General features: G+C 45.1%; 1 protein-coding gene across 1 annotated transcript in view; it reads right to left on the bottom strand.

Annotated features, from left to right (window-relative positions):
- DMD (dystrophin) overlaps positions 1–22,417 on the bottom strand; it is a 2,524,637-nt gene that overhangs the window by 1,443,032 nt on the left and 1,059,188 nt on the right. Inside the window, exons 22-25 of the mRNA XM_066577956.1 lie at positions 19,397–19,542; positions 18,000–18,212; positions 4,583–4,696; positions 3,846–4,001 (exon numbers count right to left, since the gene is read on the bottom strand). Of these exons, the coding sequence (XP_066434053.1) occupies positions 3,846–4,001; positions 4,583–4,696; positions 18,000–18,212; positions 19,397–19,542 (629 nt within the window). The remainder of the gene's footprint in view (positions 1–3,845; positions 4,002–4,582; positions 4,697–17,999; positions 18,213–19,396; positions 19,543–22,417) is intronic.

The following is a 22,417-nucleotide window of genomic DNA, read 5'->3' on the forward strand; positions in this document are numbered from 1 at the left end:
AATAACAGTACAGCTAGGGCTGAATGCGATTCACCACAAAAAGCCCACAAGTAGATCTTGCCCAGAACTAGGTATTGATTGCCGCAGGCAAAAGAAGTTGTTGCAGAGATAAATGCAACAGCCCCAAAAAGGCTAATAAGCCCTAGAGATTTTTTGACCCTTATTTGGTGTATTAGCTGCAGATGGTGCAGCCAGTTTCAAGAGACAGCAGCTCATGAACAGCAAATAGTTGTTGCAGAGATAAATGCAACAGCCCCAAAAAGGCTAATAAGCCCTAGAGATTTTTTGACCCTTATTTGGTGTATTAGCTGCAGATGGTGCAGCCAATTTCAAGAGTCAGCAGCTCATGAGCAGCAAATGGTTGTTGCAGAGATAAATGCAACAGCCCCAAAAAGGCTAATAAGCCCTAGAGATTTTTTGACCCTTATTTGGTGTATTAGCTGCAGATGATGCAGCCAATTTCAAGAGTCAGCAGCTCATGAGCAGCAAATAGTTCTATCATAAAACCCAGTGAGGGTATTAGAGGAGCTATCTAATAGAGCCTGCAAGTAGATGTCAGATATCTAATTCGCCAAAGTATCCCTAAAAGCACCCAATAATAGAAAAACAAATAAATAAAAGGATAAAGCCTGTGGCTCTGATGGTGAGCCACAGGAGTAATGCTGGATTGACTGGAAGTGTGCCCATATATAGTAACTTACCGGAACGCCCCAAGGGAGGGGATTGTAATATGGCCCAATCACTGTTGTCCAGAAAGGACAGGGGCCGGACTATCATAATTATACTATGTAACTCGATCGTAGTGCAACTAGAAGGATGCTGACTCACATCATCACGCCGGTCATGTGATCGCTAGGTAGATCACATGAATGGGAACAAAGTCCCATTGCTAGTAAGGGCAAAGGAGCAGTTCTGGCAGCTGTGATTGCAGATGACAGAAACAGAAGAGGATAAATAGCAGCAATAAACTTTGCACTTTAATTGTATAGTTTAATAAAGATATTAATATTGTATATTCTCAGATTTAGAACATAAAGAGCAATATGTAGTTTACGATAGGTCTTGATATTTTAGCAATTAGATAAACATAATCCAGTAAGGCATACTAATAATGATGAAATTGATATTAGATAATCAGACAAAATGAATGATTCCCATAATAGGGTATTAAGAAGCCGAGCGAAGGACAGGGGCGGTTTGTCAGAATCTCAGATATATAAGTAACATCGAGGAGAGTATATCAGATGATTTTTCATTATAAGAAGCAGTTAAAGCATAGGCTTTCGTTCAAGCCAGAAGGGCTGAGGCTATTCATACGAAAGATCCAAGATGCTTCTTTCTGCAAAAGGCGTTGATCTACATTTCCTCGTCTACCGTGTGTGCGCAAAAGCTCAATGCCTTGAAATTTTACGGACTGTGCATCCCCATTGTGTGCCAGCCAAATATGATCCGCAAGAGGTGTGGATTCGTGTCTTTGGATGTTACCAACATGACCAAGAATCCTACGGCGAAATTCCTGGATTGTCTTTCCAATGTAGTTTTTCGGGCACGGACACGTAGCCATGTATATGATATTTCTGGTCTTGCAATTGATAAAGTCATGGCAGTTGTACGTGCGATTAGAGACAGCACAGGTAAAGGAACTTGACTTGTGGATAAATGGACAGGCAGCACAGGAGTGACACGGAAAAGTTCCTCGTGGTCGATTTGACCCTAACCAGGTCATTTTGGAAGCATCAGGTGATAAATGGCTTTTGACGAGGTGGTCTTTTAGATTATGACCACGTCTGTATGTTATACACGGTTTAGGGGAAATGTAGTCTCTGATGTCATGGTCATTCTTCAGAATGTCCCAATAGTGAGATAATATCTCACGTATCTGGAAGCAAGCGGTGTCATAGGTACCTATCACTCTAGAAGAGTGATCGGTAGAGCGTATTCGTGGTGTTAGTAGTTTGGTACGCTGTTGTTGAGACGCAAAGTGGTAAGCCTGCAAAATTGTTTCTTCGGGGTACCCTCTTAAACTAAAGCGTTGCATCAGTTTTTGGCTCTCTTGATGGAATGCAGTTTCATCGGAACAATTTGGGAGAAGGCAGTTCTATTTTGCTAATCCCAGACAACTCTCTTTTAATGCTGCTCTTACATAAGGGCTCGGTCAGACAAGCAATTTTTTTTACACGCCTATGTGCCCAAAAAAATGCACTCCACGGATCTGCCAAATGTGTGTGACCGAAGCTCTGTGCAGTGGTAGAGGATTGCGATGCTATCCCATTGCTTTTAAATGGGGCCGGTGCTGCTGCCACCCCATTGAAAGCAAAAAATCATTAACGAGAAAGAACCCATTGACATCAATGTGTTCTATTCTCTGCGTATTGTGCAAACTATTTCCATGCTTGCAAGGCTCATCACAAATACATCTGTCTGAAGTTGTCCTTATACATACATATGCACACTTTTACACATATAATTACACATGTATGTACCTTCATGGCGCTTGCAGCAATCCACCTTTGAACAGCACAATATTCCAGCAGGGGGGTTGGCACTGTAGCTATTTTATAAATTTTAGGCGACCAGCGGGTTGTTGATCCAGGTCTACAGACAGGTAGGAACTATTAGAGGTTGATCCAAGGATTAGTCTGACTGCCATTAGGGAGTCGGGAAGGAATTTTCCTCCCGAAAGGGTTAATTGGCTTCTGCCTCTTGGGTTTTTTTGCGTTCCTCTGGATCATCAAGAAAGTTGAACAGGCTGAACTATAGAGACATTGTCTTCATTCAGCCTTACATACTATGTTACTATATTTCTTGATAGGCTTAGGCTGAGTGCAGCTGCAGAAGTACAATGGTACTGGACCCGCCTCCCACTCCCACCCCCTCTTCTCCTCCTCCATTCTCTTGTATCTCTCTGTCGGCATCACTTAGCAATGGAACTCTGCTTCTTGCTAAGTGGCACCCGTACATTTTTCTCCATTGTCACCGCTGTTCTGGACTGTCACCACTGCAATGCGCCCAAGATCCAACAGTCTGTCTGGAGGCTAGGGGAGGGTACTGGTTCCCGCAGCATATTATTTAAAGCACACCCTGTTTAGTATGCCAAAGGGGAGGACATGCATAAAGCCTTTTTATCCAGTTTCTGGTGCAAAAAAATGTACATTTTTGCACAAGTGGAGATTTGTGTTAAAATATGCTATGCGCTGACTACTTGCTGCGGCCTTGCCACTTTTGAAAATAGTGGGTTGGGCTTGTCAGAAGGTGGCATCGCCATCCCAGTCACACAGATTTATGTATAATTTACACTAGAAACTGCCGTAAATTATGCTAGAAATGTATGCTAGATCGGACTTGGCATACATTTCTGTGTTGGCACACAGAGATACTGAGATGCACCTAATCCATGAATCTCCTGTATAAGGTGCATAGTGTGCTCAGGAAAATTATACTAAGATTGGAAATTTCCCCCAATGTGCTTAACGGAAGCATCTCGCTCTGGCCCCTGTCAGAGCTTTAGGGTAGCCATTAGACCAAGCCATCATAGGTTATGGATAAGTCTGGCATATACGTTGGAAGATTTTCAGACAGTGTATCTCAGGCTGCACACCAAATGTGGTGTGATCCTAGTCTTATTGTGATAATAACTGATGAATCTTATAAATGTATTGAATCCAATGACAGCAGAGAAAATCCACTTAGATATTAAATATGTACACCATCAAGCTGTGAGTTATAATATGCCATACAATATTGTCAGATAAAAATATTCAAGTTATGCTCTATTTAAAAAAAAAAAAATTGAATCTCCTTTTTTTTAATCCTTTTTGACCCAGTATCCTTTATCACATACATACCTGCTTACATATTAGGTCCCATTGCTCATTCAGATTATCTAATTCCCTCTTAAGCTTGGGTAGATAAGTTGGTTCGGCTTTACTGATGAGTTTCTGTCCAATATCATTGACACTGCTCACGCTAGGCTGAATTGTTTGGATGTCGTTTACCAGTGCCTTTAATTTACAAAAAGTGTAACTTTATTATAACAACCAAAAAGCAATATTTGAAGCACACATAGCACACTGCTGCTGCATATACAGAAAAAGTTAAACAAGTTTACTTTATATTGAGGTATAGTTATAGCGATTCTCTGATGAAAACAATTTGGGTTCATATTCCCTATTAGAGCATATGGACATTATGCAGGAAAGACTCCTGTTCGATACCTCTCTGGGTGATCCAGAATGGAGAGACATTCTGCATGAGTGTCTCCTGTTCTAGGGGATTCAAGCCACTGTTCTATTAAAAATGACAGCCATTCATCTATATGACTGCCATGTCGTAATACTACATTTTCTTTAAATACTTGGCTAATTGTGGCTTTCCCTGGCACAAGCATGTATTTCCTGGGGTGCCAGTAGCAAGACATGGGGTGATCATCAGCTAATTGTCCCAGGCTACATTTTAAAATAGGTTGTTTCTGATGAGAGAACCTATTTAATAAAACTTATTGTTATAGAATATCAGTCTATTGTAATATTCATTTTTGGCAATAGAAAGAACTTATTGCTACCATGATGCTTCTTGTACTTACATTACACTGATCTAGCTGTTTTTCAAGTGCTTCAGAGTCTCCAAGTGCTGGCCACTCTTCATTGAGGAAAACATTTACTTCTGCCATCCACTTATTTAAGGTTTTGAGATCATTCTGAAAACCAAAGATTCATCACTTACATATTAATTTGGTTACTGACAATCAATGCTGTAGAAAAGTAACTGTGTTTTTTAGGCTTTATTCAGACAAGTGTCTGTTTCATCCTGCTTAATTACAAAAAAAATTTGGTTCAGACTGTTAAAAAGAAAAAAAAAATTGTACCATGTTAAGGCCCGACACTTGTCCCTGTGTATCCTCGCTCCACTGCTGAAACACAGGAGTGAGTGTCGCTGGATCACTCACAGTGTGGACAGCAGGCAGGCTGGGTGGCTGGAGGAGAGTTCTGTCCCTGTTCTCCCCCGCCCCTCCCCATTCACTGTAACAGTGGTCGTTCAATACTGAACGGCTGCTGTTTACACCGAACTATGTGTTGCTTGGATTTTAAGCATGCTTAAAACTGAGCGACTGGATGACTCTCATCCAGTCATTCTGTTTCTGCATGCTTTTACACAGGACGATTATCATTCAGAGCCCAGCGGGAGCAAGGGTTTTTGAACAACCACAATGATAGTTGACCCATGTAAAAGGGCCTTTAGCCAATAGAGCAAAATGTGATTTTTTTCTCAGTAATGGAAACAAAGCCATCTTGTAAATATAATATGTTTTAATGGCCAACCAAAAGAGATGGTGTTACAGTAAGCTTTCAAACCTACTTAGGGTTCTTCTTCAGGCAAATTAGGATACATATAAAAGGGCATAGACATAATGCGATAAATTTGTACATAAAACAGTAGCAGAACAGAATGAACAGAGGAATAAATACTTTATTAAGTATGTGAAAGTTTTATGGTTTCTAAATTGGTGTTATGGGGTCAACAGGCCTGTGTCTTATCTCAGATTTCTTATATGGTCCACACTACCATGAAACCTTTTGAAATATTTAGACCTGTGTTTATAGTGTCGAAGATGGCTATATATTTGTACTCCCAAAATGATGTTGAGATTTGAAGTTGCCTTTTAATATAGTAATCTTCATATGTTCTATGTTCTGTTGTGTCAAGAAAAATGCACAGCCACAAGTAATTCGGTCTTTCTTTGCTTGTTACAGGCAACCTCCAAGTGAGAGCTGACTGACACCAAATACTACACCAAACTGAATCAAGACCGACTCAAAAATATATGAGTGAATTAAGAAGGGTCATTAGTAGAGATGAGCGAACACCAAAATGTTCGGGTGTTCGTTATTCGTAACGAACTTCCCGTGATGCTCGAGGGTTCGTTTCGAACAACGAACCCCATTGAAGTCAATGGGCGACCAGAACATTTTTGTATTTCGCCGATGCTCGCTAAGGTTTTCATGTGTGAAAATCTGGGCAATTCAAGAAAGTGATGGGAATGACACAGTGACGGATAGGGCAGGCGAGGGGCTACATGTTGGGCTGCATCTCAAGTTCACAGGTCCCACTATTAAGCCACAATACCGGCAAGAGTGGGCCCCCCCCCCCTCCCAACAACTTTTACTTCTGAAAAGCCCTCATTAGCATGGCATACCTTAGCTAAGCACCACACTACCTCCAACAAAGCACAATCACTGCCTGCATGACACTCCACTGACACTTCTCCTGGGTTACATGCTGACCAACCGCCCCCCCTCCCCCCCACAGCGCACACCAAAGTGTCCCTGGGCAGCCTTCAGCTGCCCTCATGCCACACCACGCTCATGTCTATTTAGAATTGCGTCTGCCATGACGAGGGACCGCAGGCACACACTGCAGAGGTTGGCACGGCTAGGCAGCGACCCTCTTTAAAAGTGGCGGAGCGATAGCCCACAATGCTGTACAGAAGCAATGAGAAATAGAATCCTGTGCCACCGCCATCAGGAGCTGCACACGTGGGCATAGCAATGGGGAACCTATGTGCCACACACTATTCATTCTGTCAAGGTGTCTGCATGCCCCAGTCAGACCGGGCTTTTTAATTCATAGACACAGGCAGGTACAACTCCCTATTGTGAAGTCCCTGTCGACCCACAGCATGGGTGGCTCCCTGGAACCCACCGGTGGTACACAGAAATATCCCATTGCATTGCCCAACACAGCTGAGGTAGTAATGTCGTGCTTAATGCAGGTGGGCTTCGGCCCACACTGCATGCCCCAGTCTGACTGGGGTTCTTTATAAGTGTACAGATGTAGTAAAAACTCCGTGTGCACCTACAGCATGGGTGGGTGCCAGGAAGCCACCGGCGGTACATAGAAATATCCGATTGCATTGCCCAACACAGCTGAGGTAGTAATGTTGTGCTTAACCCTTTCCAATCCAATTTGTATATGGTTTTCCTAGGGGGCTTACTCTTTTTCTGCCGTTATACAACGGCGCTATATGCTGGCTAAAGCCAGTACTGCATGAGCTGACACGTAGGATAGGCTCCGACAGCAGAGAGGCTGGCAATATACAGTAAGAGAACCCCGACGGACGTCTACCAACAACGGAGCTGTACAGCCTTAAACCCTAATGTCTTCACAGGTCACACAGTGGACTGGAAAGGGTTAATGCAGGTGGGTTTCGGCCCACACTGCATGCCCCAGTCAGACTGGGTTTCTTTATAAGTGGAAACAGATGCATTTATAATTCCCTGTGGACCCACTGCCTGGGTGGGTGCCAGGAAGCCACCGGCGGTACATAGAAATATCCCATTGCATTGCCCAACACAGCTGAGGTAGTAATGTTGTGCGTAATACAGGTGGGCTACGGCCCACACTGCATGCCCCAGTCAGACTGGGGTTCTTTAGAAGTGTACAGATGTATTAAAAACTCCGTGTGCACCTACAGCATGGGTGGCTCCCTGGAACCCACCGGCGGTACACAAAAATATCCCATTGCATTGCCCAACACAGCTGAGGTAGTAATGTCGTGCTTAATGCAGGTGGGCTTCGGCCCACACTGCATGCCCCAGTCAGACTGGGGTTCTTTACAAGTGGACACATGTAGGTTAAACTCCCTGTGGACCCACTGCCTGGGTGGGTGCCAGGAAGCCACCGGCGGTACATAGAAATATCCCATTGCATTGCCCAACACAGCTGAGGTAGTAATGTTGTGCGTAATACAGGTGGGCTTCGGCCCACACTGCATGCCCCAGTCAGACTGGGGTTCTTTAGAAGTGTACAGATGTATTAAAAACTCCGTGTGCACCTACAGCATGGGTGGCTCCCTGGAACCCACCGGCGGTACACAAAAATATCCCATTGCATTGCCCAACACAGCTGAGGTTACGTCAGCTGTAATGCAGGTGGGCTAAAAATTAATTTGATTACACTGTAGGCGAGGGCCCACAAAAATTGCTGTATCAACAGTACTAATGTACATCCCAAAAATTGGCCATGGCCAGCCAAGAGGGCAGGTGAAACACATTAATCGCTTTGGTTAATGTGGCTTAAGTGGTAACTAGGCCTGTAGGCAGCCCAGTGTAACGAAAAATTGGTTCAAGTTAAAGTTCCAACGCTTTTAAGCGCATTGAAACTTATAAAAATTGTTAAGAAAAATTATTTGAGTGAGCCTTGTGGCCCTAAGAAAAATTGCCCGTTCAGCGTGATTACGTGAGGTTTCAGGAGGAGGAGCAGGAGGAGGAGGAGGAATATTAGACACAGATTGATGAAGCAGAAATGTCCCCGTTTTGGATGGTGAGAGAGAACGTAGCTTCCATCCGCGGGTGCAGCCTACGTATTGCTTACGTATCGCTGCTGTCCGCTGGTGGAGAACAGAAGTCTGGGGAAATCCAGCCTTTGTTCATCTTGATGAGTGTTAGCCTGTCGGCACTGTCGGTTGACAAGCGGCTACGCTTATCTGTGATGATTCCCCCAGCCGCACTAAACACCCTTTCCGACAAGACGCTAGCCGCAGGACAAGCAAGCACCTCCAGGGCATACAGCGCTAGTTCAGGCCACGTGTCCAGCTTCGACACCCAGTAGTTGTAGGGGGCAGAGGCGTCACCAAGGATGGTCGTGCGATCCGCTACGTACTCCCTCACCATCCTTTTACAGTGCTCCCGCCGACTCAGCCGTGACTGGGGAGCGGTGACACAGTCTTGGTGGGGAGCCATAAAGCTGGCCAGGCCCTTAAAGACTGTTGCACTGCCTGGGATGTACATGCTGCTCGATCTACGCACATCCCCTGCTACCTTGCCCTCGGTACTGCGCCTTCTGCCACTAGCGCTGTCGGCTGGGAATTTTACCATCAGCTTGTCCGCAAGGGTCCTGTGGTATAGCAACACTCTCGAACCCCTTTCCTCTTCGGGAATCAGAGTGGGCAGGTTCTCCTTATACCGTGGATCGAGCAGTGTGTACACCCAGTAATCCGTCGTGGCCAGAATGCGTGCAACGCGAGGGTCACGAGAAAGGCATCCTAACATGAAGTCAGCCATGTGTGCCAGGGTACCTGTACGCAACACATGGCTGTCCTCACTAGGAAGATCACTTTCAGGATCCTCCTCCTCCTCCTCCTCAGGCCATACACGCTGAAAGGATGACAGGCAATCAGCCGGTGTACCGTCAGCAGCGGCCCAAGCTGTCTCTTCCCCCTCCTCCTCATCCTCCTCATGCTCCTCCTCCTCCTCCTGTACGCGCTGAGAAATAGACAGGAGGGTGCCCTGACTATCCAGCGGCATACTGTCTTCCCCCGCCCCCGTTTCCGAGCGCAAAGCAGCTGCCTTTATGGTTTGCAGGGAATTTCTCAAGATGCATAGCAGAGGAATGGTGACGCTAATGATTGTAGCATCGCCGCTCACCACCTGGGTAGACTCCTCAAAATTACCAAGGACATGGCAGATGTCTGCCAACCAGGCCCACTCTTCTGAAAGGAATTGAGGAGGCTGACTCCCACTGCGCCGCCCATGTTGGAGTTGGTATTCGACTATAGCTCTCCGTTGTTCATAGAGCCTGGCCAACATGTGGAGCGTAGAGTTCCACCGTGTGGGCACGTCGCACAGCAGTCGGTGCACTGGCAGCTTAAAGTGATGTTGCAGGGTGCGCAGGGTGGCAGCGTCCGTGTGGGACTTGCGGAAATGTGCGCAGAGCCGGCGCGCCTTTACGAGCAGGTCTGACAAGCGTGGGTAGCTTTTCAGAAAGCGCTGAACCACCAAATTAAAGACGTGGGCCAGGCATGGCACGTGCGTGAGGCTGCCGAGCTGCAGAGCCGCCACCAGGTTACGGCCGTTGTCACACACGACCATGCCCGGTTGGAGGCTCAGCGGCGCAAGCCAGCGGTCGGTCTGCTGTGTCAGACCCTGCAGCAGTTCGTGGGCCGTGTGCCTCTTATCGCCTAAGCTGAGTAGTTTCAGCACGGCCTGCTGACGCTTGCCCACCGCTGTGCTGCCACACCGCGCGACACCGACTGCTGGCGACATGCTGCTGCTAACACATCTTGATTGCGAGACAGAGGAGGAGGAGGAGGAGGAGGAGGGTGCTTTAGTGGAGGAAGCATACACCTCCGCAGATACCAGCACCGAGCTGGGGCCCGCAATTCTGGGGGTGGGTAGGACGTGAGCGGTCCCAGGCTCTGACTCGGTCCCAGCCTCCACTAAATTCACCCAATGTGCCGTCAGGGAGATGTAGTGGCCCTGCCCGCCTGTGCTTGTCCACGTGTCCGTAGTTAAGTGGACCGTGGCAGTAACCGCGTTGGTGAGGGCGCGTACAATGTTGCGGGAGACGTGGTCGTGCAGGGCTGGGACGGCACATCGGGAAAAGTAGTGGCGACTGGGAACTGAGTAGCGCGGGGCCGCCGCCTCCATGATACTTTTGAAGGACTCCGTTTCCACAACCCTATACGGCAGCATCTCAAGGCTGATGAATTTTGCTATGCGGACGGTTAACGTTTGAGCGTGCGGGTGCGTGGCGGCGTACTTGCGCTTGCGCTCCAACAGTTGCGCTAGCGACGGCTGGACTGTGCGGTGCGAGACATTGGAGGATGGGGCCGAGGACAGCGGAGGTGAGGGTGTGGGTGCAGGCCATGAGACGGTCGTGCCTGTGTCCTGAGAGGGGGGTTGCATCTCAGTGGCAGGTTGGGGCACAGGGGGAGAGGCAGGGGTGCAAACCGGAGGCGGTGAACGGCCTTCGTCCCACCTTGTGGGGTGCTTGGCCATCATATGCCTGCGCATGGTGGTGGTGGTGAGGCTGTTGGTGTTGGCTCCCCGGCTGAGCTTTGCGCGACAAAGGTTGCACACCACAGTTCGTCGGTCGTCAGGCGTCTCTGTGAAAAACTGCCAGACCTTAGAGCACCTCGGCCTCTGCAGGGTGGCATGGCGCGAGGGGGCGCTTTGGGAAACACTTGGTGGATTATTCGGTCTGGCCCTGCCTCTACCCCTGGCCACCGCACTGCCTCTTGCAACCTGCCCTGCTGATGCCCTTGACTCCCCCTCTGAAGACCTGTCCTCCTGAGTAAGCGTTGCACACCAGGTGGGGTCAGTCACCTCATCGTCCTGCTGCTCTTCCTCCGAATCCTCTGTGCGCTGCTCCCTCGGACTTACTGCCCTTACTACTACCTCACTGCAAGACAACTGTGTCTGATCGTCATCGTCCTCCTCACCCACAGAAAGTTGTTGAGACAGTTGGCGGAAGTCCCCAGCCTCATCCCCCGGACCCCGGGAACTTTCGAATGGTTGGGCATCAGTGACTATAAACTCCTCTGGTGGGAGAGGAACCGCTGCTGCCCAATCTGAGCAGGGGCCCGAGAACAGTTCCTGGGAGTGTTCCCGCTCCTGAGCAGGTGTCATTGTAGTGGAGTGAGGAGGCTGGGAGGAAGGAGGAGCAGCAGACAGAGGATTCGGATTTGCAGCAGTGGACGGCGCAGAACTGCGTGTTGACGATAGGTTGCTCGAAGCACTTTCTGCCATCCAGGACAGGACCTGCTCACACTGCTCATTTTCTAATAACCGTCTCCCGCGTGGACCCATTAATTGGGCGATGAATGTGGGGATGCCAGAAACGTGCCTCTCTCCTAATCGCGCAGCAGTCGGCTGCGACACACCGGGATCCGGAGCTCGGCCTGTGCCCACACCCTGACTTGGCCCTCCGCGTCCTCGGCCGCGTCCACGTCCTCTAGGCCTACCCCTACCCCTCAGCATGCTGTATTACCAGTGATTTGATTTCACAGGCAGGAAATAAATTGGCGCAAGACTGCAGGCCAAATATTATTTTTGCACTTTTTGGAAAACGAACGGCCCCACTGCCTTTAGTGAATGAATAATCTAAGTTTAATAACTGTGCTGTGTCCCTGCTAATGTGTCACTGAACGTGAGGGTAGCAGAGTTATTATAACTCTGGCAGAGCAGGTATTTTTTTTCCCAATTAAGGAAAGCAAATGGCGAAGCCAGCAGTAAAGCGTAGCTGGGTGCGTATGATTTAGCAATGTATTTCACGCAGCTCACACGTGTCCACAGGCGTTAGGACGGACAGAGGCTGGACAAATAGATTTGTTTTCAGTTTTTTCCCACCAAAAGGCAGCACTGCGTATATTCAATGAACATGAGAAGTTTAATAACTGTGCTGTGTCCCTGCTTATGTGTCACAGAACGTGAGGGTAGCAGAGTTATTATAACTCTGGCAGAGCAGGTATTTTTTTTCCCAATTAAGGAAAGCAAATGGCGAAGCCAGCAGTAAAGCGTAGCTGGGTGCGTATGATTTAGCAATGTTTTTCCCGCAGCTCACACGTGTCCACAGGCGTTAGGACGGACAGAGGCTGGACAAATAGATTTGTTTTCAGTTTTTTCCCACCAAAAGGCAGCACTGCGTATATTCAATGAACATGAGAAGTTTAATAACTGTGCTGTGTCCCTGCTTATGTGTCACAGAACGTGAGGGTAGCAGAGTTATTATAACTCTGGCAGAGCAGGTATTTTTTTTCCCAATTAAGGAAAGCAAATGGCGAAGCCAGCAGTAAAGCGTAGCTGGGTGCGTATGATTTAGCAATGTTTTTCCCGCAGCTCACACGTGTCCACAGGCGTTAGGACGGACAGAGGCTGGACAAATAGATTTGTTTTCAGTTTTTTCCCACCAAAAGGCAGCACTGCGTATATTCAATGAACATGAGAAGTTTAATAACTGTGCTGTGTCCCTGCTTATGTGTCACAGAACGTGAGGGTAGCAGAGTTATTATAACTCTGGCAGAGCAGGTATTTTTTTTCCCAATTAAGGAAAGCAAATGGCGAAGCCAGCAGTAAAGCGTAGCTGGGTGCGTATGATTTAGCAATGTATTTCCCGCAGCTCACACGTGTCCACAGGCGTTAGGACGGACAGAGGCTGGACAAATAGATTTGTTTTCAGTTTTTTCCCACCAAAAGGCAGCACTGCGTATATTCAATGAACATGAGAAGTTTAATAACTGTGCTGTGTCCCTGCTTATGTGTCACAGAACGTGAGGGTAGCAGAGTTATTATAACTCTGGCAGAGCAGGTATTTTTTTTCCCAATTAAGGAAAGCAAATGGCGAAGCCAGCAGTAAAGCGTAGCTGGGTGCGTATGATTTAGCAATGTATTTCACGCAGCTCACACGTGTCCACAGGCGTTAGGACGGACAGAGGCTGGACAAATAGATTTGTTTTCAGTTTTTTCCCACCAAAAGGCAGCACTGCGTATATTCAATGAACATGAGAAGTTTAATAACTGTGCTGTGTCCCTGCTTATGTGTCACAGAACGTGAGGGTAGCAGAGTTATTATAACTCTGGCAGAGCAGGTATTTTTTTTCCCAATTAAGGAAAGCAAATGGCGAAGCCAGCAGTAAAGCGTAGCTGGGTGCGTATGATTTAGCAATGTTTTTCCCGCAGCTCACACGTGTCCACAGGCGTTAGGACGGACAGAGGCTGGACAAATAGATTTGTTTTCAGTTTTTTCCCACCAAAAGGCAGCACTGCGTATATTCAATGAACATGAGAAGTTTAATAACTGTGCTGTGTCCCTGCTTATGTGTCACAGAACGTGAGGGTAGCAGAGTTATTATAACTCTGGCAGAGCAGGTATTTTTTTTCCCAATTAAGGAAAGCAAATGGCGAAGCCAGCAGTAAAGCGTAGCTGGGTGCGTATGATTTAGCAATGTATTTCCCGCAGCTCACACGTGTCCACAGGCGTTAGGACGGACAGAGGCTGGACAAATAGATTTGTTTTCAGTTTTTTCCCACCAAAAGGCAGCACTGCGTATATTCAATGAACATGAGAAGTTTAATAACTGTGCTGTGTCCCTGCTTATGTGTCACAGAACGTGAGGGTAGCAGAGTTATTATAACTCTGGCAGAGCAGGTATTTTTTTTCCCAATTAAGGAAAGCAAATGGCGAAGCCAGCAGTAAAGCGTAGCTGGGTGCGTATGATTTAGCAATGTATTTCACGCAGCTCACACGTGTCCACAGGCGTTAGGACGGACAGAGGCTGGACAAATAGATTTGTTTTCAGTTTTTTCCCACCAAAAGGCAGCACTGCGTATATTCAATGAACATGAGAAGTTTAATAACTGTGCTGTGTCCCTGCTTATGTGTCACAGAACGTGAGGGTAGCAGAGTTATTATAACTCTGGCAGAGCAGGTATTTTTTTTCCCAATTAAGGAAAGCAAATGGCGAAGCCAGCAGTAAAGCGTAGCTGGGTGCGTATGATTTAGCAATGTATTTCACGCAGCTCACACGTGTCCACAGGCGTTAGGACGGACAGAGGCTGGACAAATAGATTTGTTTTCAGTTTTTTCCCACCAAAAGGCAGCACTGCGTATATTCAATGAACATGAGAAGTTTAATAACTGTGCTGTGTCCCTGCTTATGTGTCACAGAACGTGAGGGTAGCAGAGTTATTATAACTCTGGCAGAGCAGGTATTTTTTTTCCCAATTAAGGAAAGCAAATGGCGAAGCCAGCAGTAAAGCGTAGCTGGGTGCGTATGATTTAGCAATGTTTTTCACGCAGCTCACACGTGTCCACAGGCGTTAGGACGGACAGAGGCTGGACAAATAGAATTATTTTCACTTGTTTTACAAGCAAAAGGCAGCACTGCGTATATTCTATGAATAATAACTGTGTTGTGGCCCTGCCTATACAATTCTTTCCCTGCAGTATCAATGGAGGGTGGAATGCTCTGCAGAGGCGATTTTGAGAAGCCCAAAAAAAATGCAGCACAGCTAACAGCAGCCTGAACAGAACTGCACACGGATAAATATGGCCCTAGAAAGGACCGTTGAGGTACTTGAAGGCTACACTCACTCCTAACACTCTCCCTGCCTATGCAGCACTTCTGTCCCTAATGCCAGGTGCAACGCTCTGCAGAGCCGATTTTGAGAAAAAAAAAAATGCCACTGCTAACAGCAGCCAACACACAGCTATCAGTGGCCCTAATAAGGACCTTTGGGGGGTCTTGAAGCCTACACTAACTACCAATTCTTTCCCTACAGCAGCTCCGGTACAAACAGCACTGTCCCTCATCTAACTCACCAGGCATCTGAAGCGAGCCGCGGGAGGGGCCGACTTTTATATTAGGCGAACACCTGATCTTCCCAGCCACTCACAGCAGGGGGGTGGTATAGGGCTTGAACGTCACAGGGGGAAGTTGTAATGCCTTCCCTGTCTTTCAATTGGCCAGAAAAGCGCGCAAACGTCTCAAGGAAGTAAGTGAAAGTAACCAGAACACCGCATGGTGTTCGTTACGAATAACGAACATCCCGAACACCCTAATATTCGCACGAATATCAAGCTCGGACGAACGCGTTCGCTCATCTCTAGTCATTAGAAGTCTGCAGATTCCACAAAATTTTTGGATTTGATACTTGAGAACCCCAGAGTTGAAATATTCTACATGCTTGCCAAAATACACAAGCTGGCAATCCAGAGAGGCCAATTATCTCAGATGTGGAAACCCTCACTGGAGGAATCTCAGGATGGGTAGAAGGTGTCCCCAAACCACTAGTTAGAAATATAACCAGCTACTTTCAGGACACCATTGAACTACTGTCAACTCTAGGTTCCCTCCCTGATGGCACCATCCTGGCCACTATGGATGTGGAATTCTTATACCCCAACATCCAACTCGAGGATGGACTGACTGCCAATACCCAAATAAGAAAGAAAATGATTGTGTACTTGTCGTAGTGACCTACAATCCATAGCTAGAGCTACCAAGGTAAACCACAAGGAAACTCCATAATACCCTACACAAGGATGACCATCTGACAACCATATTCCCGAACCCTCCCCTTCTATGTTACAGGCAAGCTCCAAATTTCAGGACTTTATAATCAGGAGTGCACTGCCCTCTGACAGACGAAAAGGAACTTATCCCTGTAATGTAAGGAGCTGCAAAATCTGCTGATGTGTTCTGACCGTGGACAGGATACATAACCCCAACACACAGCAGGACTATAAGATACCTGGGACATTCACATGTTCCACACCCGATGTTGTGTGCCCGATCCTGTGCAGTAAATGTCCTGTTGGGAGTCTTTATCTTGGAGAAACAGGACAAAAACTTAAAGCTAGGGTGACGTCCCATCACCAAATAATTAAAGAGAGAAAGACCAAATTACCTGTGGCAGAGCATTAGTATAGCCACAGACACAACATTGAACATATAAAGGTTACTATATTAAAAGGCAAATTCAAATCTCAACACCATAGAAGAAGGTGGAAGTACAAATTTATAAGTATCTTTGACACTCTCAACACAGGCATCAATATCTCAAGAGGCTTCATGATACAGTGGAGCATATGAGAAATCTGGAGCAGAGATGACACACAGGCCTGGAGACCCCTAACACCAATTTAGAGACCATAAAACTTTTACATCCTTATCAGTGAACTAATTAAGTATTTACTGCTCTGCTTATCCTCTTCTGCTATTGTTTTAAGTACAATTTAATCATGCTACTTTTTGATATATATCCTTTTTCCAATATATTTGAGTATTTGTGTTTTTTAAAGACTGTAAAAAATGGGATTTGAAATGCGAAATAGTCATTTGAACATAAAATATAAGCGTAGGCAGTTCTTTTTAGACTTATGATCAATGCTGAAACTTCAGTGAAGTTGACAAGTGGAATCAGTGTATAAATTGCTCTACAAACCCCAGACAATTTAACATTTTGGATGAGAGAGGTTGACAAGTTGCATCAATATGTATATACACTCTAAAGATAATGGAAAGATTTAAGAAAAAAAAAGTTGTTCATCCTCGTTTCATTTCATTTAAGAAATTTCTCCTGTAATACATGCCTGGTTATGGAGCTTACAACGCCTGCTGTCAATCTAGAAAAACTAATGTAACATAAGAAGCTTGTCCATGAGGGTAGCTGTCAGAATCAAATTAAGCATTATTGGGTAGAAAAGGATGGAAAGCTCAAAATTATTACTGTCCATTGACTAGGAAAGCAAACATTTTAAAAAAATATTTTCTTTTAGATTGCACTAGCTTTACTAGTGCATAAGCTTTTAAAAACGACTGCAACCTTTTGCAATGTGGTCTCTATGAGGAGATACTTTAATAGGTATAATGGGACCATTCCCTATGTAAGCAAATTCCCTGGCATGATTTACTGAAAAGCATGGCTTTAAATACAATATTTTTAATTTTAGTTTATAAAGTGTTTATTAAGATTCCAGATTTAGGCCGAAGTTAGGTGAGCATTTTTTGCACACACCTACGTGCGCAAAAAAAAAAAAACACGTCTGGTAGAACAAGTGGTCTTTTACAGGTGTAAAATACTCACACCTGCGAAATATAGGACATGCGTGCACCTGGAAGGTCCATAAAGATTCCCTACTGGGAGTCCCCTCATTACTGAACACTGTGACAGCACTGTCACAGTGTTTAGTAATGATTGGACTCCCCTCTGGGGACAAAAGAATCCCCTGCCACAGCTGTGTTTTCAATGAAATCAGCGCTGCCCCTGATTAGCTGAGTGCTGTGACCAATCACAGGCAGCGCTCAACTGTCATTCAATGAATGGCTGAGTGCTGCCTGTGACTGGCTGAGCACTCAGCCAATCAGACCCAGCACTTTCTGGAGGCAGGGATTTTTAAATACCTGGCCAGCAGAAAGTCCTTTAGAGCAGTGCTGGGGAGACAGCAAGAAGACGCGCCGTGCCCCGACAGCAGTGGAAGGTGATGTATATTTTTTTTAAATTTTTTTTACAGCAGCTAGGGAGTATTTTCAGGGAAGGGCTTACATTGCAAGCCCTTCCCTGAAATTCACTGTAGGGGTTGTTTGCATCCCATTGTTTTCAATGTGGCGGCTGCAGCTCTGGCCCATTAAAAGCAATGGGAGAAGATTGCCATAATGTTTTCTCACAGAATAATTGTTAATATGACATGGTATAAATACTAAAGAATAATAGCAGACATACCTGGAATTGTCTATGTTTGTTGAGTAATTCTTCTAATTTTTGGCATTGTCCTGCTATATGACTTGATATAATATTCCAACGGCTTTGGGTTTTATCAATTTCTGCCCAGTACTTTTGCTTGACATCAGCAGGTGCTTTGCTAGATAACTCCTCTGCAGTTTTGCTGAGATAATTCATATCAGCTTGATATTCCTGCAGGGAACTTTGTAAGGCCTGTTTAAAAAGAGAGAATACAAGACATAATAAAATGAATGTTACATATATTTAAAGTTTTATCACAGTGCCTGAAAATGGTTGTATATACTATATGGCTACGTATAAGGTCAGCAGATCATCCAAACCATATGAGCTTATTGAATATCCAAAACACAGGCAATAATATTCAGCTGTTCCCCTCTTCAATGGTATACTAGCTTCAGCTGTTCTGAGAAGCATTTTGTCTAGATACAAAGAAAGTGTCTGCAATTGCCATTGAAAATAACTGCAGATATTCACATCAATTCAGTCACAAGAGTATTAGAAAAACAGGGCACTGATCTGATGCTTGTGACAAAGACTGTCTCACAGCTGTTGTTCCAGTTTATTGAAAACATGTACAGTGTAGGTTAGGCCAAAACTTTTAGAGGCCCAAAAGTGGGAACTAGGTGTTTCTTCACCTGCAGTAAAGGTACACGCCCCCTTCACCCTTAAAAAGTAACTTAAACACGCACAGGTAACCTATAATGTTTCCGAAGAAATGTTTGAAATCAGTAGAGGGGTTTGCCTTGGATGGAGGGTTAGGGTTAGTTTAAGTGTTAGGCTTACATTATTAGCTGTTTACACCTAATAATCTAAGCCTAATACTGAAACTAACCCTAACCATCCATACAAGGTGATTCATCCCCGACAGTCTACCATCATGTCGAGCAACAGCTCTTGTCCATGCCTGTGTGCCAGGGAGAGGATCGTGGAGTATACTCACAGTGATCCCCGGTGCAAGGGGACCAGTTGCGGAGATGAAGGTGGGAGAATAGTTGGGAATGGGAGCCCATATCAGCAATACGGCATGGAGAGGAGCCTGGAGCACATTTACAGAGAGTGGAGTGGGGGTGGGAGTCTGCCGAGGAGACCAGCAGAGAGCTCAGTGACAGCGGTCCCGGCTTCAGCAACGCCTGCAGGCTGCACGGGAGCGGTGTCCTCCCTGCTGCATTACTACCCAATCGGAAGCTGGGGGCATGACACGGGTGTTCCCTCCTGCTAAGTACTGTCACACCCCTAGCTTCCGGTGTCGACAAGGTACAACAGTACCCATACTTTTGTCTATCTAGTTCCATCAGGGTTCTGCCTGAAAAAAAGTATAGAAGGTATGATAAATGACATAAGCAGAGCATTTCACTAGATAACTGACAAGTACAAACCTTTAGCTCCCTGAGTCTGTGTTCCATAGTTTCACATTCAGTAACAGTGACCTGAGGTATAGCAAGTTTGGTTTCAGACTGCTGGATCCACAGAAGGATAGTGCTCATTTTCTCCTTGTACTGTTTTGGAGGTAAACTGTCTAAAACTAATGAAAACCATTAATATAGTTTCATTCAATAAACCATGTATATCACATTTTCAATTTAGTAGAAAATAAATCATACTGAAAAAATAAATACACAACTGAAATTAGTACATATGTAAGAATTCACTTAAAGGGAATCATCAGAAAATGACCTCGTATTAATGTACCTTTTTTTTTTTTTTGCTGCTTTTTTTTTTGTCACTATGTATATTTAAAAATACTAATATTTTTCAGCTTTCAGTAGCCAGATGTGGGTTTTCCAGGTTGCTTTGGGTGAGAGAAGCTGAGCTGACAACAGTCAGTTGATTTGGTGAGGCAGACAGTCAACTCCCATTGTGGTTTAGTGTAAAGACTTTGCAAACTACTGTACTATAACTTTTTTTATCACTTTCTACTTAAAGTGACACTCCAGTCTGACATAAAAATGTTCTTTATCAAGGGAATGTCCAGTGTGAGCAGTACTTGCCGTTTTGAAAACACGGGAAGTGTCTCAGTACCTTTTTATATGAGATGACACATGGCGCCAAAAGAGCTGACAGCCGTTCCAGTGATAATCGCTCAGTGAATGGAGGTGGAGCAGGACGACGATCATTCCAACCTCCCCGCCTCCATTCACAGTAAACAGGTAGTTGTTCATAGATGAGCGACTACCTGTTAACACAGGCTGATTGTTGTGTCATTTTTGTGCTTGATGATCTAAATGACAAACAATAATCATTCAGACCATTAGGGCATTTACACTTAACAATTATTGTTCAGTTGCCCACTATTCAGCGAGAATCTGAATGATAATTGTTTAGTTTAAAAGGGTTCCTAGTTTCCCCATGTCCTGTAGTCTGCAAAGTGGGGTGACCATTTTGTTGAAAAGTAGAGACCCCCAGGAATTGGCAGCAAAATGAATGAAAAGATGATCAACAAGTAGATGTACTAATCATTCCCTTAATGTTACATTTTTATGTAAGACAGGAGGATTACTTTAAAGGGCCACTCCCGTGAAATGCTTTTTTTCATTCATTATGTAACTTTTTCCCTAGTATATGAAAGTCAGCTAGTATAATCTTGTTTACAGTGGAAATGCTAAATACACTCACTATTGCCCTCATCCACTCTCGGCTTGATTATTGCAACTCGCTGCCGATCGGCCTTCCCTGTGCCAGACACTCCCCTCTCCAATCCATCCTGAATGCTGCAGCCAGGCTCATCTTCTTGTCCTGCCCCTACTCAGACACCTCTGCCCTGTGTTAGTCACTGGCTGCCCATCAAATATAGAATTCAATTTAAACTCACCACCCTCATCCAGAAAAGCCCCCCACAGCGCCGCCCTTCATTGCCTCTATCATCTTAATGTACCACCCAGCCCACGCTCTCTGCTCCACTAATGAAATTAGATTAAGTGCCCCTTTAATTTGAACCCATTCCCACCTCAAGACTTCTTCAGAGCAGCACCAGTCCTCTGGAAAGCGCTACCCAAAATTATCTGGGCAATCACACACAAAACTTCAGGCATGCTCTAAAAATGCACCTCTTCAGGGAGGCATACCAGATCTTCTAAACCAAACCCCTCTCTACTCTGCCTGATAACATGCTCCCTGTCCTACCGACTGCAATCCCTGCTAGCTGTAATCAACCGGCCACTGCAGTCATACCGATTCAGCCACCACAAGGTCTGACCATTGTTTATGTGTATAGCAGGCACACTCTCCACCTCGCCATGCGATCTAATTTCTGACGTGCTGAGATTTACTTACATTTATGTGCTTTCATTAGAAACATGAAAACATAGAAAATTGATGACAGAAAAAAACATATTGTGCTTCTAGCTTGTCTTTATATTATTTCCTTTTTATTTTTTTCTTAGATCTATGCTTTTCATTTATTGTTGATTTTCGAACCACATCTGCTGGAAGTTTGTTCCAAGCATTAACCTCTCTTTTAGTAAAAAAAATTATATTTCTTGATGTTGCTTCTGATTTTTCCTCCAACTGATCTCAGATTGTGCTCTCTTGTTCTAGTGTTTAGCTTCCTAATAACATCACTTCCCTCCTGAACCTCATTTATACCTTTAACGTATTTAAACATTTAATTGTGTCCCCCTTCTCTCTTCTCTCATCCAAGCTATACAAATTAAGATTTTTAAGTCTTTGCCGATAAGTCTTGTTCTTGAGACCTTCCACCACTTTTGTAGCCCATTTTTGGACTTGTTGTATTTTATCAATATCTTTTTGTAGATGAGGTCTCTTGAACTAAACACAATATTCCCGATGTGGTTTTGCCAGAGCTCTATGCAGTGGGATCACAATCTCACTCTTTTCATTGGTAACACCTCTAACTAGGTAGCCTAACATCCAATTTGCCCTTTTTGCTGCTTGACCACATTATGGACTCATTTTGAAGTTGTCAGAAATCAGGACCCCTAAATCCTTCACTTCTGAAGTCCTGGATAATACAGAACAGGTAATTTGATACTCATTCTTAGAATTTATTTTTCCTAAGTGCATTATTTTATGTTTGGAAACATTAAACTGCAGTTTTCATTGCTTTGACCATTTATCCAGTAGAGATAAACTTTTCTCCATGTTCAAGGTGCGATCACTAGTAATGAGTGTGTTGTGATCTGGCCAATTTCACCCATATCATTTTGAATCAGGATGGCCAATTACGGCTCCCATTAAAGTCAATAGGAGTAAAAATTGGCTTCACTAATTTGCCCTCCAGAAGGTTCCCAATGTAGCCAAAGCCCCCCAAACTGCATGGTAATACAGCCTTACATCTGGGGAACACTGTGTTGTTCCTAAAAATTGGTCAAGATAGTGTACAGTGGTGTAGGGGGTCAACTGTAACACAGGGCTGTCGCTGAAAACAAAAGAAGGCCCAC

Source organism: Eleutherodactylus coqui, chromosome 1, assembly GCF_035609145.1.
Source record: "Eleutherodactylus coqui strain aEleCoq1 chromosome 1, aEleCoq1.hap1, whole genome shotgun sequence".
Lineage (NCBI taxonomy): Eukaryota > Metazoa > Chordata > Amphibia > Anura > Eleutherodactylidae > Eleutherodactylus > Eleutherodactylus coqui.